This window comes from Melospiza melodia, chromosome 4 (assembly GCF_035770615.1).
Source record: "Melospiza melodia melodia isolate bMelMel2 chromosome 4, bMelMel2.pri, whole genome shotgun sequence".
In the NCBI taxonomy this organism is placed as follows: Eukaryota; Metazoa; Chordata; class Aves; order Passeriformes; family Passerellidae; genus Melospiza; species Melospiza melodia.
Window position 1 is genome coordinate 98069317 of NC_086197.1, and position 17984 is coordinate 98087300.

The 17984-nt window shown below is 47.3% G+C and overlaps 1 protein-coding gene across 20 annotated transcripts in view; it reads left to right on the plus strand.

Moving 5' to 3' along the window:
* Positions 1-9437, plus strand: part of C2CD5 (C2 calcium dependent domain containing 5) — a 58681-nt gene extending 49244 nt beyond the window's left edge. For 13 of the 20 annotated variants that reach the window (XM_063155735.1, XM_063155737.1, XM_063155739.1 and 10 more), the window contains 6 exons: positions 665-751; positions 2357-2407; positions 3417-3518; positions 4320-4510; positions 5777-5923; positions 8023-9437. In XM_063155735.1, the coding sequence (XP_063011805.1) occupies positions 665-751; positions 2357-2407; positions 3417-3518; positions 4320-4510; positions 5777-5923; positions 8023-8154 (710 nt within the window). In that variant the 3' untranslated portion in view covers positions 8155-9437. The remainder of the gene's footprint in view (positions 1-664; positions 752-2356; positions 2408-3416; positions 3519-4319; positions 4511-5776; positions 5924-8022) is intronic. The other 7 variants (XM_063155742.1, XM_063155744.1, XM_063155732.1 and 4 more) reach the window with 2 other exon arrangements.
* Positions 9438-17984: the final 8547 nt, after the last annotated feature.

Sequence of the window (17984 nt, forward strand, 5' to 3'; positions counted from 1 at the left end):
TGTGTAACTCATCAGGGAATACTTGTTCTTATAAGTAGAAATTTTGTCTGTACTTGAAGAAGGTGGAAAATAAATTATTTGCAATACTTTTAAAAAACCCCAGCCTTCTGCAAACCCTTGGGCAGGCCAGAAATAGTTTTGGAGTTCAGTGGAGCACATGGAATAGACTGCTGTGCTCTGCATATGTCACCTTGCCAATGAAGCAGCAGCTCATGCTAGAAATGCAAGTGTGCAGTCGAGAGTGGGGGTTCAGGCAGAGCTCTGAGCACACTCAGTCTTCAGACTGGAATTAAATACTGGAACAGAGCCACATGTTTCTAAAACATTAGTTATAGCTGACTTCTTCAGTAGAGTGGGGGCTTTCCTTTCATGTGAAATAAGTGGTAACCTTTATTATAATAGCTGACATAGATCCAACTGCAGAATCAAAATAAAATGCATGAATGGCCTTCATTTTTCTCCTAAAAACTTCAAATCCTGTTCAGTGGAACACAGGCTCTGCTCAGTGTTGCAGCTGGATTTGTTTTTGCAGAACTGCATCACTTCATGCACTTGCTGAAAATACCTGCTCAAGTCAGACCTGGCTAAACTGACTTTGCTTGTAATTACTGGCAAATCTTATTTTGGGGTTAATTATCAGTTGGCCGTGTTTTCTTTCTTGAAGCATCTACAGACAATGAAGAACAGCTCCAGTTTCCCTTGGAACTTTCCTCTGATCCCCTTTCTTCTCAACCATTCTCTCCAGCTAAAGGTCAGTTAAGGGGAAGAATATTCAACTGTTGTTTTTTATGGGTTTTGAGTTCTGCTCTTTCATAGTTGTAGAGGCTTTAAAATATCTGTACTTCACAGGCTTTAAATGTGCTTTGCTGCCTCCGCATAATGGGTACGTTTACTCCTGTTGTGGAGTTTTTTGAGAGTCACAGAAGATGGCTTGGCTGATCATTCTGTCTATATTTTCTGTCTTTGCATTTAGAATATTGAAGGTGCTGCAAGGCACTGGGTGTTGGGTGTCATCTGACAGAACTATCAATTACCTGACAATTAGCCTTGTCCCATATTGAAATGGCCATATAAAGTACCTCATGTTTTCTTAGCCTCTCAGAATTAATCTCATTGTTTTCATGCTGGGAAATACTTTATCTGCCAGATACTGATTGCATGCAAATTTCCTTTGAGTGAAAGGAGCCTAACCTTGTATAGTAAATAATCTGTCCAGTGCAGCACACTGCAGGTGTTTAACAGCTGCTTTATTTTTCCTGAGATAGAGCTGCAGTTCAAGAATGGCTGTCACAGTTCTTCTATGGCTGCATTAAAAATTCAGTTCATTGAAATCAGATGTCTTTAATTCCTTCTCCCTTGTTGGATTATCTACCAAAATGGTTACTGGGAGGAAATTAAATATCTGGGAATTACTGTAAATGTCTGAGCTCCCTTTTTTGCCTGTTACTTTTTTTGTGTAAAGAAGAGTGCCTTCCACACTTAGTTGTATTTTCAGAGGCCAGATTAGTTTCAGCAAAAAGATTCTTACTGATTTTTTTTTAATGCTTACCTTTTAATTTGCTGCACTTTTAATTCTCAAAACGAGAAGCTCTCCAGAGATTGCTGCTGGTGTCTGTGGCCATGGCTGGGCAGTGACCAGAGGAGGGCAGCCTGTTCCCATGCACCCCTTTTCCTCTGCTCTCCACATCCCGTATCGGGCTGCAGGCAGAACAGTTCAGCCTGGAAATTATTCCATCTGTCATTTCTTCACAACCTCGTTGTAGTTACGTTTGCTTAACAGGTTATTTAACGTATCTCTACTTTTCTGTAGGATTGTTGTTTTAGAAATACTGGTTTACAGTCTTATACAGTAGTGACCTTTGATGAATAAACATATTAAAATTGCAAGGTAGATCTAGTAAAGTGAATTATTTACACTAACTCTGTTATCAAAGTACACAGGATACTATGTAGAAGGTGGGATTTTTTCATACTTGCCTTTAAAATCTTTTATAAGTGTCACAGAATCGTGGAGCAGTTTGGGTTGGAAGGGACCTTTAAATCCCATCTCATTCCACCCGTGCCATGGCAGGGACAGTCCCACTGTCCCAGGTGCTCCAGCCCCAGTGTCCAGCCTGGCCTTGGGCACTGCCAGGGATCCAGGGCAGCCCCAGCTGTGCCAGGGCCTGCCCACCCTGCAGGGAACAATTCCCAATTCCCAATGTCCCATCCAGCCCTGCCCTCTGGCAGTGTGAGGCCATTCCCCTGCCCCTCACTCCAGGCCCTTGGAAATAGTCCCTGCCATCTTTCTTGGAAGCTGTTGTCCTGTAACTGTGCCTAATAGATGATCTGAACGCAATTAATTTTGTTTTGTTAGAAGCCCTGGAGGGTGCAAGTTCCCACACAGGTATTCCTGCTGCTCAGAGAGGTGAGTTTCCTTAATGTAGCCATCTGCCAGAACACAATGAGCATTCTTGGGATATTGGTATACTCTTTTTGGATGAGTCTTACTCCAGGAAGTGTTTACTACTTAACTGAGAGTGCATGCTCTGGTGTGGCTTAATGAGATCCTAATATTTTGGTGTGGTTTTTCATTATAAAGTTAGATTTGTGGTAATGACAGCCTCTGTGTCGGGTACATTGATGTAACTTGATGTGACAGACAATGAGTCCCTGGGCAGAGAGCTGTTTTGCCTGTGTTGATTTGAAGTTAGCATGTGTTCCTCCCGTTTCTTCAGGGTAATGAAGAAACGGTGTTTGCAACCCCCCCTTTTTTTTAAAGATGTGCAAACACCCCTGCAACTAATACCAAAAGTCATAGCAGAAACAACTCTTACTCTTATTGTAATGCCAGTGGGAGGGTGTTGGAGGGAGGATGTGGGGCAAGGGAGAGTGTTCTCTAAGGCAAACTCATTTGTGTTTAAACAGAGGTGTTGTTTCAGTTTGTGACTCTTATCCTCATCACCAAAGGTTTTTCTTTTTTCACTCTGTAGGTTAGTTATTGATAAAGACATTTGGGAAATTTAAATCCTGATCAGCAGCTCTTTGTAAGGGAAAAAAAGCAATGAAAATTAAAAAAGGCTTAAATCAAGTTTAAAAAGCCATAACTTACATCCTAAATTGAGATTATAAAAAAACCTAATCTAGCATAAGTCCTTACTGACTGTATTTGCATGTTTTTTCAGTGCTGAAGTCCCACTCGGGCAGTGGTTCAGAGCTGGGACACCACCAGAAATGGGTTCTTTGGTACTTTGGTTTGGAGCAGTCCAAGCCCAGCCTGTAACTTTTGCTCTTAGCCAGAGCTGCACACGGATGGTTGTTCTCTCTCAGGCAGGAAGCATTGCCTCCTCAAAAAGGAGCGCTGAGAGGAGCAAGAGACATCATCCATATATTTTTTTCTGTTTTTTTTTCTTTTGTTTTTCTGTCTGTGTTTCCAGCAACGTCAGTTGATTACAGTTCCTTTGCAGACAGATGCAACAGCTGGATAGAGCTCATTAAACTGAAAGCTCAGACCATAAGGCGCGGATCAATTAAGACAAGTAGGCGGCTGTTTCTACCCCGTTCTGATAATCTCAGACATATCTCTGATTTCCCAGTGGTGACTAGGGGAGTGCCCTGCCCGGCAGGAGCACTGCAGATCTCGTGTGAGGGTGAAAACTGCTGGCATTGTTCTGTAACCTCACGTAGGGTTGATGAACCGTAGCATAAAAAGCCAAATGAAGTCTTGCTGTAATTAGTTCTCCATACGTGTGTACGCCTACTAATTGTATAACATCCACTGCATGGATGTAGGTGTATGTATGATCTTGGAAAATTGGGGGTGAGAAACAGGAAGCAATCACCAAGGGGACAGTCAAGGCAATGATCACTAAATTAGCAAGTGGTGAGTTGGTTTTCAGCAGTTCTTTGGCCACAGGTCTGACTATCTTGCTTAAATTAGCAGAGATTAATACCTGTTTTAATGGAAAATGCTGCACTGGGGAAACACAACAACTTTCACACTTCCTATAATTTGTTCTTCCAGCAGAATACATGTTTCAAAATGTTGGCACTTTTTCCTTTACCTTCACATTATAACTGACGGTTGTGTGTGCAGCTGCTCGCCTCAATGTTTTCCTTTCGCAGGAATGCCACTCTCTCAATAAATGCCATTCCAGCTTCTTGTCTCCTTTTGCATGCTTTGCATGATGATTTCCTTTCTCACGTATGTGGCTGAGCATCACAGGCAGCTGAATGTTGTCACCAAGCTATTTGGAAAACCATAAAGAAGAGTTTTTGTGTTTTGAGGATCACTGATGGATCTCGATAGTTATTTCCTGCCGTTTTTTCCCGTTTTTCAGCTACTTCCCTTGAAAAGGCAAGTCCGTTGGCTGAGGGGTACTTGAGGCACCGTTCTGTCCCATCGGGCACCAATTCCACTGTCTCAGTTGTTAAGATGACGCCTCTTTCCTTCCTCCCTGGGGCGAAAATAACCAAATACCTTGGGATAATCAACATGTTTTTTATTCGAGAAACCACTTCTTTGCGCGAGGTGAGCTGCGTGGCAGGGCTACCTTTCGTGCCAGGGAGCAAGTTTGTGTTACTTGTAGGAATCAGAGGTTTGAGCTGAGCTGTGGCACAGCCAGGGAGTAGAACTTGTGTCCCTTGGGGGAAGGTGCTGAGTGCAGAACGAGTTCCTTTGTGCTGCTCTTGTCACAGAGCACATGAAGCCATTTTCTGTCTGGCACTGTTAGGAAGGGGTTAGTTAACAGTTGCCACTGCTGCTGATTTGGGTAGAACACTAAACCAGTGAGTTCTTGAACAACTGTATGGAAAAAATGTGTCTTTGACCAGCAGTGGCAGAAGTTGGGATCATTTGAGCCCAAATTAAATGCTAAAGAAAAACATAAGTCATCTATTCTTCTCTCATTTAGCAAGCTCAGTGAGGAAGGTTCACAGTGTATTTGGTTAATTCTTTGGTTAATATATCATTGCCCATATCATAGATAATGTTATGCTGACTTTTAACATTACGTTCTGTGCATTCTCTGTAACTAAACTTTGTGTTTTGAGCATCAAAAATTACACCATGAGCCTGTGACCATGCAACCAGCTTAGAGGTGAGGTTCAATCCCTGAGCTCCATTCTGCATTGGGAAAACAGATAATCTCTGAGCATGTCAAAATGCAAGCCACGTTCCTTTTAATTTTCCTGTCCTCTTGGGAAGTAGCTGTATCTTTGCTTTTGGCCACAGAATAAGAGTGTACTTCTTGCCTGGGTTGTCAGAGCTGAAGAGTTTGCTGGTTTTTCCCAATTACACATTGCTGAAATTACAGAGCAGATGTTAATAAAAATGATCAGTCTTCCTGAAAATAGGCTGGGAACTCTGTAGAGAAACTTGGATCAGACAATCATTTTGTTTAGATCTTGCAAGATACTTTTACCTTCCCCTTCTAACTTGAGAAATCCATGTGTGAAAAGGACAGTGTTTTCAAAAGGATGTCAGCAGGGAAATGGTCACAGGACATTCCTGGACTGAGTGCAGATTGTGTAGGTACAGATTCAGTAGCTGATGAGCTTTGGTGTCTGTGACAGCAGATCCCAGCAAGGATCCCATCCAGTCTGTCACTCCAGGCCCCTGTGAATGGTCTCTCTCCATCTGATTTGGGACTGACCCTTCAAACAGGGAGTGGCTTTAAAGCTCTCCCCACCATGTGGGACTCACTGAGTTTTCCAGCTGATAGATGTGTAAGAGAAGTACCCAGCATGTTGTAGCCAGGCCCAGTGCCATCTGTGATGTGTCTTTTTTCCATTGCAGGAGGGTGGTGTCAGTGGCTTCCTGCACGCTTTCATTGCTGAGGTGTTTGCCATGGTGAGAGCCCACGTTGCAGCTCTGGGAGGGAATGCAGTTGTGTCCTACATAATGAAGCAGTGTGTTTTCATGGAGAACCCAAACAAAAATCAGGTACACTGGGGTGTGAAATGACAAGTGCTCTTGTGGTCAGTATGATACAAATGTGCATTTTATGTCTTAAAAAACTAGTAGTGCTGTAAAGCCAGAGCTACACAACATTTCTTGATATCTTGGATTACGTTTGAAGAATCCAAGAGTGTTCTTGTATTAACACAAAATTCTGAGGATGTTTCATAAATACACAGATAGATAAAAGAACCAAGCTTGCTAGAATAAGTAAATTGCAGGAGAAAGTTGCACAGTAGTGCAGAACTTTCTTGATATTTCTGATGTTGCAGTGTAGGATTTCCATCCTACCTCCATGTAAAGTACCTGGAGTTGGTGATGTAAAATGCTCCATTTTGTACATAAAAGGACAAACCTTGATTTGTGAAGACGATAGCAGAATATTCAGTAAATTAAATTTATTCAAAACAGTAAGGAAAGCAGGTACAGATGTGCAGATATTTCACTGTGCTGGTCTCCCAGGAATCCATCTGCATGTTTGGTAGCACACAAGGGAGCACATAGAAAAGGAGCTGGCACAGGTTCCCTCAGCAATGAATTGCAGTAATTTGTCCTGCTCTGGATCCGTGTTGATTTTTCTGTGCAGGTGCATTAGCAGCTGTAAGCGAGCACGGCCTGTAGCTGTTGCCTGTTGGGTGTTGGGTGCCTGTGGCAGGTTGTTGTTGGGTGCCTGTGCCTGTTGGGTGCCTGTGGCAGGCTGGTGTTGGGTGACTGTGGCAGGTTGGTGCCCGTGGCTGTTGGGCGTTGGGTGCCCGTGGCAGGTTGGTGCCTGTGGCAGGCTGGCGCTGGGTGCCCGTGGCAGGTTGTTGTTGGGTGCCTGTGCCTGTTGGGTGCCTGTGGCAGGCTGGTGTTGGGTGCCTGTGGCAGGCTGGTGTTGGGTGCCCGTGGCAGGCTGGCGTTGGGTGACTGTGGCAGGCTGGCATTGGGTGCCCATGGCTGTTGGGCGTTGGGTGCCCGTGGCAGGTTGTTGTTGGGTGACTGGCAGGTTGGTGCCCGTGGCAGGTTGGCGTTGGGTGACTGTGGCAGGTTGTTGTTGGGTGACTGTGGCTGTTGGGTGCCTGTGGCAGGTTGTTGTTGGGTGCCCGTGGCAGGCTGGCGCTGGGTGCCTGTGGCAGGTTGGCGTTGGGTGCCTGTGGCAGGTTGGCGTTGGGTGCCTGTGGCAGGTTGGCGTTGGGTGCCTGTGGCAGGTTGTTGTTGGGTGCCCGTGGCAGGCTGGCGTTGGGTGCCGTTGGGTGTTGGGTGCCCGTGGCAGGCTGGCGCTGGGTGACTGTGGCTGTTGGGCATTGGGTGCCCGTGGCAGGTTGGCGTTGGGTGCCCGTGGCAGGCTGGCGTTGGGTGCCGTTGGGTGTTGGGTGCCCGTGGCAGGCTGGCGCTGGGTGCCCGTGCCAGGTTGGCATTGGGTGCCCGTGGCAGGCTGGCGTTGGGTGCCGTTGGGTGTTGGGTGCCCGTGGCAGGCTGGCGCTGGGTGCCCGTGCCAGGTTGGCATTGGGTGCCCGTGGCAGGCTGGCGCTGGGTGACTGTGGCTGTTGGGTGCCCATGGCAGGCTGGCGCTGGGTGCCTGTGGCAGGTTGTTGTTGGGTGCCCGTGGCAGGCTGGCGCTGGGTGCCTGTGGCAGGTTGGCGTTGGGTGCCTGTGGCAGGTTGGCGTTGGGTGCCTGTGGCAGGTTGGCGTTGGGTGCCTGTGGCAGGTTGTTGTTGGGTGCCTGTGGCAGGTTGGCGTTGGGTGCCTGTGGCAGGTTGTTGTTGGGTGCCCGTGGCAGGCTGGCGTTGGGTGCCGTTGGATGTTGGGTGCCCGTGGCAGGCTGGCGCTGGGTGACTGTGGCTGTTGGGCATTGGGTGCCCGTGGCAGGTTGGCGTTGGGTGCCCGTGGCAGGCTGGCGTTGGGTGCCGTTGGGTGTTGGGTGCCCGTGGCAGGCTGGCGCTGGGTGCCCGTGCCAGGTTGGCATTGGGTGCCCGTGGCAGGCTGGCGTTGGGTGCCGTTGGGTGTTGGGTGCCCGTGGCAGGCTGGCGCTGGGTGCCCGTGCCAGGTTGGCATTGGGTGCCCGTGGCAGGCTGGCGCTGGGTGACTGTGGCTCTCCTCTGCAGGCGCAGTGTCTGATCAATGTCAGCGGCGACGCCGTGATCTTCGTGCGCGAGTCGGAGCTGGAGGCGCTGCCCGTGCCGGCTCCTGCGGCCGCGGCCCAGCCCGCGGGCTCTGCCGGGGACGTCACCACGTGAGGGCTCAGCGCTGCCCTGCCCGGCACCGAGGCCGCTCACAATGGGGAATCGCTGCGTTTGCATCTTCAAAGTCAGTGTCTGTCCGTGGATTCGCAGCCCGACCCCAGGACAGTCACTCTTTTTGTTGTCGTATGACTGAGGGGAGTCAGAGCAGGAGCTGGCAGCTGAGCTCTGCTCCTTTATTCCTCTTCTGGCCTCTGTGAAACCAGGCAGCACGTGAAGCGCTCGCAGGAGAACGTGGATTACAACAGCAGGCATCTCATGGAACTGTGGAAGGAAGGAAGGAAAAATTCTGTTCCATTTTGAGCTGTTCAGTGGGACCATGCTGAGTTGTCATTCGGAACCATATCTGAGTGTGAGTGTTGTCTGTCTGTCTGTGTCAGGTCAGGGTGGGAGGGAGGTGCCTGAGAAGGCTGGGCTGGAAACCTTTGATGAACAAGGGAGAGATTTCTGTGCAGGCCAAGGAAACGTGGGCTGGACTCTGGAATTCCTTTACATCATAGAGTGTGGAGAGAAAAAGCAGTACCAAAAAGTTACAGCTTGAATTTCTGCTCATTGAAAGTGTGTTTTCTTACATTGTTGTTGTTTTTATATTTGGGAGCTGGGGGCTGTTGTTTGTTTCTTTAATTGTTTTTTAAAAGCTGCCAGACCACAATGCTGTGATCCTGGGCATCCCTGTGGTGGGAGAAAAAAACCCCAGAACACAACCAAGAGTTCAGAGTGTGTCTGCTGCTAACACAAGAGGTTCCCTTCAGTATTGACAAAGCAGATCTTTTCGTTATTTAAGACTTTGAGAAAGAATTGTCCTGAGGTTCATTTTCCTGAGGCAGGATCTGTTTCAAGGATGACACAAACAGTCCCCCAAAAATCAGTTGTGCAGAGGTTATCCTGCAGCCTCTTCCTGTTTGAGTGCCTGGCTAATTGGAGATTGATTTATGTGTCTGACACTGGTTCCACTGGGGTCTTTTTGTTCTTTTCCAGTGCTGTAGCTGGGAAATAAGGGTACTGCACAGACAGGAAATTTGTCATTTCCAGTAAAAGTCTGAAAGGTGATGATAGTCTATTGTAAAAAAAAAACAACAGAAAACCATTGATTTGAAGATGCATTCTTGCTTAATTCTGACAACATTGTACATGGAACTTGAACAAAGATGTAAACTTGAATGTAAATATTCTGTTTAGAGTTGAAATTAAGCAATGGCATGATAATTTGTTAAAACTAATTATTTCATTGTAAATGAACATGAAGATCATTCTTGCACAATAAATATCTTTATAAAATTCGCTGTCTTAATGTATGTGCATGAGGTAAGTGTGTAAGCTGGATGTACAAAAGGTGTTCCAGCCCCATTCCCCTCAGAGGAATCTGTTCTGTACAGCATGTTACAGCCTGGGCTGCAAAGAGAGCCTACAGGAAAGGTGGGAGGGACTGTTCACCAAGGGCAATGGCTTCACACTGACAGGAGGGGGTTTGGGTGGGACATTGGGAAGGAATTCCTGCCTGTGAGGGTGGGCAGGCCCTGGCACAGGGGCCCAGAGCAGCTGTGGCTGCCCCTGGATCCCTGCAAGGGTTTAAGTGAGGTTGGATGGGCTCAGAACAACCTGGGACAGTGAGGGTGTCCACTCCCAACATGCACCAACAGCCTCCTCAGCACCTCCCCTCTCCTCCCAACAGATGAACTTTTAAATCTGTTCCAACCCAACCCATTCAACGATCTGTGATTCTGATAGCTCGGGGGTTCATTATCCTTTGTGTTTGACGTGTGTGGATTTGGCCCTTTGCAGAACACATCACTGACACAGTTAAATCATCTTGCTAAATTCTGTAGCTGTTGCAACCAAAGCTGCCCTGAATTAATTTACCAGTAAATAGTTGCAGCTCTTGATTGTTTTGCGAGGCAAATCTTGTTTCCCTTTGAAGCTAATGGCAGAATGTGAGTAACTTCAAAAGGTCTTGGAGTGGCACAAAAAGTCGTGTGCAGCATGAGCATTGAGCATGAAGTATCTGCAGGAGCACACTGCAGTAGCTGGCTTTGATTCTTTCCCTTCTGAGGGGTGCTGGTTGCTTCTCTGCCATCTTTTCTGTTCTGGCTGTGAAAATGTCACAGCTTCCTCTAGTGGGTTTCTGCAGACACGCAGGAGCTTTCTTATCTAGAAGTTTTAATTCTTCTCCAATTATTACTCCACAAGTGACAGATTCAGTTTTTAACTGAGTCACAAAATTGTCACTTCTACTTTGTCAGTTTTTTCCTTTGTCAGTTGTGCAATGACAAAGGAAAAATCCTAACCTCCACCACATGGACATTGCTTTTTACAGTCTGACATTATTTTAATAATGTAATTAGTGTGGCATCAAATTCAATGAAGTTGTTGTTTACTTCCCTGGCAGAAAGGTTAGTTATGATTTGTCTTAACTCATCATAGACTTTAGACTTTAAAAAATGCAAGCAGGCCCCTCTGAAATAAAAGGGGTCTGTGCTCCAGCAATTAAATCTGAGTCCAGACTAAATGGGAATGTGAAAATAGCCTCGACAGAAATCTGCTCAGATCCCAGCACAAGCAATAATTCAAATTTCACCTGGTTGATTTTCCCTGATATTGTGCAATGAAACAGCTACATTGTCTCATTGAATTTAAAGAAGCACACAGTCCAGAGTTTCTGCAGTTACAGAGGCGTGTGGGACAAGCAGCTGATCTCTCAGGCACCCTGGCTGTACTTTGGAGACAAATCTGACATGAAAGGATGCCCAGGCCATCAGGAGGTGTGGGCCTGGAGCCGGGAGTGATGAATGGCTCGGGTGGGTTTCGCAGGGATCTGTTTGATATCGAGCCGCTGCTCTGGGGCAGGCTCCAGCAGGGTTCCATGAATTCCCTGCAGCTCATTCTATTGCACAGCCGAGCGGCTCCAGCTGCCTCCAGGGCGGGTGGGTGAGTGTGGGGAGCTGCCAGGGGGATCGGGGCCGGCTTGGGGCAGGACGGAGAGCACAGCCCAGCAAACACCAGGGCAGGAGCCACAGCAGCAGCAGAGCAGCAGCACACGGACCCGCTGAGGGAGCAGGAGCTGCCCTCCTACCCAGGTCTGGGTAAAAAGGACAGTGCAGCTGGCGCGTGGCTTCAGTGCCTTGTTTGGTTAGGAGTTTGTTCAGGATGAACAGTGCCACAGTTCTGCAAGAGCTTTGAGGAAATCAGAATAAATATTTTGGGAGCAAGTTAAAAGGTACTTAAAAAGGAAAAGAGTTTGGTTTTTGTTCTTCCTCTATGCAGTCCTTGCCCGTGGAGTAACACGGGGAGCAGTTTTTCCCTCTGCCTGCCCAGGTTCCATCTGGGATGGGGCACTCTGGTTCTCAGCTGCTGGCTGCCCTTAAACCAAGCACTGCCTGATGATGCTGCTGGGAGGGAAAAATGCACACTCTGATGACAACCACAGATATTTTTGGCTGGCTAGACACAGATCTAATTCATATGATTTGCTTGAATGGTATAATTATGATATTAATTTTCATCATGTTTCCTAAATACAAATGCAAGTGCAGAAACAGAAAACTGAATTGGCAGCCAATGAAATGCGGTTAACACACAGGAAATATCTCAGACTAAAGTAATTTGCAGATTATGAGAATAGGTGGGAGTGAAGCAGCAAGAGAAAAGGAAAGTATGATATACGGAGATGACAAGAAATCAAATCAAATTAAATTTTACTTCTATGCATTTTACCAGCTATGCTTACTTTTCCCATAAGAAAATCTCATACTATATTAGCCCTGACTACCTTAATGACAGGGAATTCAAATATTTTTTGACTGCTCTCTGGAATCATGTCCAAAATAATTCCTCAGTTGCTAAAATGAGGGGACTGAAGGCACCTGAAGCCTCAGAACAGCCAGAATTAGTGAAAAAATGCAGCCATGCAGAGAATAGAAGTATGTATCGCTGGAAACCAGGGCACAGAACTGGAGACATTGGGAATCAAGCTCTGGTCGGACACACAGGTAACACAGAAGCCAATAAAACAGTGAGTGGCTGATATAATGGTAACTATGTTATTTTTGGAATATTTAAAGTTATGTTTGGATTCATTTCTATCCTATGAGAAAGTAGAGTTAAGTGAATTAAGACATTGCTGTACAGTGCTGAAGTGCTCTTCAGTTAACAATCAGGGGAAAGAAAATCTGAACAGACACACTGAAAATCAGCTTAACCTCTAAATGCTCCCCATTTTTTCCCCACATTGTGACCAATGTTTCAGTTCCCTGTGAAATTGGGTAATACACTTGGTTGAAGTTGGTCTAACAGATCCTTCCTTTATTAGAAGGGATGATGGGTAGTTAGCTCAGAAATGTCTTGCTGAATTTCTCTAGGTTAAATATGATCTTCCCATGGTTTTGTAACAGTATTTTAGAGCTACTGAATCGTTTGAGTTGGGAGTGTTTAACCCCTCTGGAAATCTGACACCTGAGGGCATTTCATGTTGAATAACCACAAAATGAATCACTGGAATTAGGCTTGGATTATTTTGAACTCATCACCCAAAAATCTGGAGACGCTGTTTGGACACACAGTGACTGAAAACCCAAGGGAAACTGCTCCTGCAATCTGTGTCATGCAGGACAAAAAACAGGTTTTGAATTAATGTAGATGGCACCCAAGGCAGAGCAGCACAAGGATATAGCTAAATCCCAGGGCTGGAATTTTGCCTGAGTGTAGCCCTGATCCCTGCTCCAAAGCCAGCAATCTCAAATGCTCTGAGCCCAGTGACAGAACACCCTCTGTTCCACCAGCATCACTGGCAGAGTGACCCAGCTGTCCTTCCACATTCACCTCCTCAGCCTCCATGAGCAAACTTATCCTTGTAAAGCTACAGACAGATGCAACAAAGCTGCCAGATTTCCATCTGAGGAGTTATCTGCTGATTCAACATTTGCAGTTTGGAAAATCTGTGGAAGGAGAAGAAAGGCAAGATGTTTGATGTTTGTAGTTACTGTAAGTGCAGCACACAGCATTGTTTGCTCCAGGAAAGGCTCTCAGAGCAGCAGAGTTTCTCTGTCCTCCAGGTCTCAGCTGTGGGACGTGTTTTGACAGCTCCATCCACGGTGTGGAACTCCACGTGGGCAGAGCTGTGTTTTCTGGTTGCTGCTGAGGAGAGCCTTTCCAGTTTGCCACAAACCCCAGGCACGTGAGCACGTTCCTGCTGAAACACCTCCTTACACTGCCACTCATTGCCAAGGGAGGGAAGTTGATCCTCGCTGGCACAGCTGGGCACTGCCACCCTCTGGAAATGCTGCCTGCTCCTGGCGGGACACCCCATGCCAGCTCCAGCCTCCTGTCCCACAGCTGTGGCACAGCTGGCACCAAACTGGGCACTGCCACCCTCTGGAAATGCTGCCTGCTCCTGGTGGGACATCCCATGCCAGCTCCAGCCTCCCGTCCCAAAGCTGTGGCACAGCTGGCACCAAACTGGGCACTGTCACCCTCTGGAAATGCTGCCTGCTCCGGGCAGGACACCCCATGCCAGCTCCAGCCTCCTGTCCCAAAGCTGTGGCGCAGCTGGCACCAAACTGGGCACTGTCACCCTCTGGAAATGCTGCCTGCTCCGGGCAGGACACCCCATGCCAGCTCCAGCCTCCTGTCCCACAGCTGTGGCACAGCTGGCACCAAACTGGGCACTGTCACCCTCTGGAAATGCTGCCTGCTCCGGGCAGGACACCCCATGCCAGCTCCAGCCTCCTGTCCCACAGCTGTGGCACAGCTGGCACTGGGAGCACACCGAGGCTCCCTCGCCCCCTGCCCTGCCCAGCCCTGGGTGTGGGCACTGAGCCCCCCAACCCTGCTGTGCCCTGACCCAGCCTGCGGATCCACAGGGAATGATTGCATCTCCATTTCCTCTCTGAAGGCAGACATGGATATCCCTCTCTGGAGCTTTCTTTTCCCTCAATTTGTGATGACAGTGACTAAAACAATAGCTTTTGCCACAATTTACATCTTTCCATGCCCTGACAGGAAGGAGCTCGGTGGTTTCATGTAGTTTGGTTGAGTGGCCTACATCCCAAAGCTGTCTCAAGGCACTTCACTATGCTTTTTTCCCAGCATTTTTTTTCATGTCTGAATCTTCAGGTCTGCAAAAGTCATCGTGCTATGCAAGTAAGGGCTTTATTTTAATAATTGATTTTTGAATGGCACTCAATAATGTGTTATCTCAATTCAGACTGGTTATTTTACACAGCAATGTGTATTTTGATCCCTCCAGTTCAGCAGAAATCATGTTAATGATGGCAGAATTACACCTACCAGATGACTGATTATTTGTACATCAAAGATTTTGTTCTTTGCTCAATTGCTGATACACTGGCAATTTTCTGTTACCCTCTCCAAAGGTTATTCTTTGTGCAACACTGCTAAAATACTGTAAACTTATGATGTCATATTCCCCACGAAGTGACCAGGCAGTTTGAAAAGTATGCTGAGTCTCCAAGTAAAAGGGCTTTGTTGATATTTATCTTCCCAAGCAGTTTATGCTATCTCTTAGGCTCTCTCCCACCAGCTGGATGAACTAATGACTTGTGAAACCTCCTGTCCCGCCTGGCACGCCTGGCAGTGTGACATTTTGTGAGACAAAGCCATCCATCTCCCGGGTCTCCTCTCAAGAGAGAAAACTCTTATTTCCCTGCCTCTCAAATGGTTTACAGGACTACTCAAAACAGAGGCAAAGCACAGCCCCTCAGATCTCTCCAAAGGGATTCACGTGCGAGCGAGCACCTTGAGATAAATGGGAATGGCGAAGCTCCCCGGCTGGAGATGTCCGTGTGTCTGCAGTCCGGGCTGGGATCGCGGTATCTGGCAGCCTGTGCTGTGCTCCGGGAGGCACAGCGCGGCTCAGGCTCAGCAGAGCGATGCCCAGGCTGGTCCCTGGCTGCTTTCCTGGGGTTTTAGCCGCGGTGTCGCTGCTGTGTCTGTGCAATAACCGCAGATCCCTGTAGGAGGCTGCTTTCCCTTGGAAACCACACTCGGGCCCGGGTACCTCCCTCCTCCCTCCCTTGCAGTTTGTATTGTCACCCAGCGTGAAAAACAATACTCAGCTGTTTTCAGTTTCATTCAGTTCCGTTCAGTTTTCAGCTGTCCTTCAATGGACAATGTCTGTGTAGAGCCTTGCTTCCATCTTAATTGTATTTGTGAAGAGACAGAATACATTTTCACTATTGTTTGGCCATTAACCAAACTTTAAATTTTCTGCCTGGGTCCCAATGAAGTGATGTGCCTAAATTTGGAGTCATAAAAAAAATCATGATGATCTTGAAGCACTTCACTAAGTGTCAGAACTAAGGATCATTTGTGATAAGAAGAGAAGATACAGCAACAACGTTAACAAGCTTTTTCCTCTCTTCTGCTTTTCTTCTACCCACTTCATCCTGGTCTAGAGGGATTACTCATTGTGAGACCAAATTTATGATGTTCCTCTCTACATCAGACACAACCTTCTCACAAACGGGATTCTTAACCAACACTGAGAGGTGAAGGATGGCTTCCTGACAGCAACTGCTCAAATTGAAACCTCAGCAAATGTCAGACTGAGGTCAGGGTCTGTCTGAGCTCCTAAGGAAAAGGAACTGCACTTACAAGGGAAGAGCCTGTGTGCTTCAGAGATGTGTTTGCAGTCTCTGTGCATGTGGCTGTGCATGTTCCATTGTGCCTTTTATGTGCATTGTATTGCCTTCTCAAATTGTGCATTGTACCACAGGACCTTCCAGCCACAATCTTTGGCATGTCAGTTCTAATGCACAAAGTCAGAGAATAGTTTGGGCTGGAAGAGCCTAAAGGATCATCCAGTTCCACCATCCCAGGTGCTCAGAGCCCATCCAGCCTGGCCTGGAACTTCTAGGGATGCTGCTCTGGGCAGCCCGTGCCAGGGCCTGCCCACCCTCACAGGGAAGGATTTCTTCTGTAAACCTAACCCAATTCTGCCCCTGTTTGAGTCTGAACCCGTTCCCCCTTCTCCCACCACTGCGGCTCCTGATCAAAGTCCCTCTCAGCTTCCTCTTCAGCCTTTTCAGATGCAGGAAGGCTGCCATGAGGTGTTGATGCAACCTCCTGTTCTCTGGGCTGAACAGAACTGGATTGGTACTCCCCCAGCAAGTCCCTTACTCTTCTGAGGAGCTGTTTCTGTGAGTAATCTCATTACTGCAGCACAGCTCCCTCCTGCTAACAGTGAGCACAAACCCATGGAGCTGCACAGGCAGGAATTTCACACAGAATTTCCCTGTGCTTGCTTGTCTTCACCTTACTGGTGCTCCTGCCCACCCACATCCTACATGGGCACTTTCACCTGCATTAAAACTTGCTAAAGAGGCATCCTGAAGCCAGAGCTGTGGAACAGAAGTCTGGGTGTTATGCCTTACTTCAATAATGTACAGCAGTGATGGAAAGGTTGTGAAAATTGCCTGTGTAGAAACACATAAAATTCCATTTTATGAGAAAGCTTTCTTTCCATGCAGAACCAAAAAGCAAAGTACCTGTGGCTAATGCCTTGACACATTCCTTGTCATTACTCCTGCATGTTTTCACTCATTCTCGTTCCGCCTTTTTACCAGGCAGCATCACTGTTGGCATAAAAAGGTGTTTTGAAAGTCCTTTCCATGCTCTCGTAGAAGAGGTTCTGAGTTTTAGAGAATGAGCTCTGTCTTTCATCAGTAAGTGTTTTCCCCCATTTTGTGCTTCACTCTTGTGCATTCTGACTCTTGTGTGCAGCTGGAAGGGTGACTGCAGATGCTGTCACAGCAATGGCACTGTCACAGCATGACAGCTGGGGGGAAAACATGTGGCAAAACTGATCATGTTTTCTCAGAGGACTGGTACAACTGGTACAAGCCAGGTAAAAACTGATCAGCCTCTGGACACCAGGACTTTGCAGGAATTCATTTGATATCATAGTTGCAATTCTCCCCTTTCACAGGACTATATATAAACTGTCTGTCAAATCAGGGGCTTAAAATGCTTTATCAGTGAGAACATACATTTTTATCAGTGAGAACATACATTTGTGAGTGTTTTCAACAGAGCTGCTGAGTCACTTCTGATAGGGAGAGGCACAGTGGGATTTTGCACAGTGGGATTTTGCCACAGCTGTGCACCCATTCACACAGTTGAGTGTTTGTGCTGCTCTTGCGGAGTGAGATTCAGGTGCCACCTTCAGATCTGTGTGAGCAGAAGGAGTTCAGAGAAATCAGCCTGTTCACAGGTGACACCACACCAAAGCTGTCCTACAATGACAGTTCAGGCAGCGATGATTTCTGATTATTTTTGTGTTGTGCATTGGGTAAAAAAACCCTGTACCAGAGGAGCACTGGTTATTTGTGGCAGTGGGAAATAAGGGCTGGGGTTCCACAGAGAGCTTACTTTGGTTTCAGCTTCGTTTTCCCCTGAAAAATAACATCCAAATTTCACACAGACTCTACTAACACAGCATGAAATCCTTGCAGAACAGAGGGCACAGCACAGAGCAAGGGATTTTAGCCAGGTGGTAATGGATGCATTGGGAAGGTACTGGATCTGCCAGGAACAGGGCACGGTGACATTCTCATCACTAAAAGGAAGCCATCCCCTGAAAACTGATTGCAGTGCAACTCCCCTGCTAAATTCTGCAGAGCAGAAAGTGTGTGGGATGCTGCAGTGGAGGGAAATTCCCTGTTATTCTGGGAGCGAGAGAGCTGAGGGAGTGCAAAGACGAGGTACAGGGGATGCCTGTGGGAGTGCACGATGCCTCGAAGGAAAGCAGGCAAAGCTGCATCTTCTGGAGGATGCAGTTCTGATCCTCGCCAGGGTTCTGGGCCGGGAGCGAG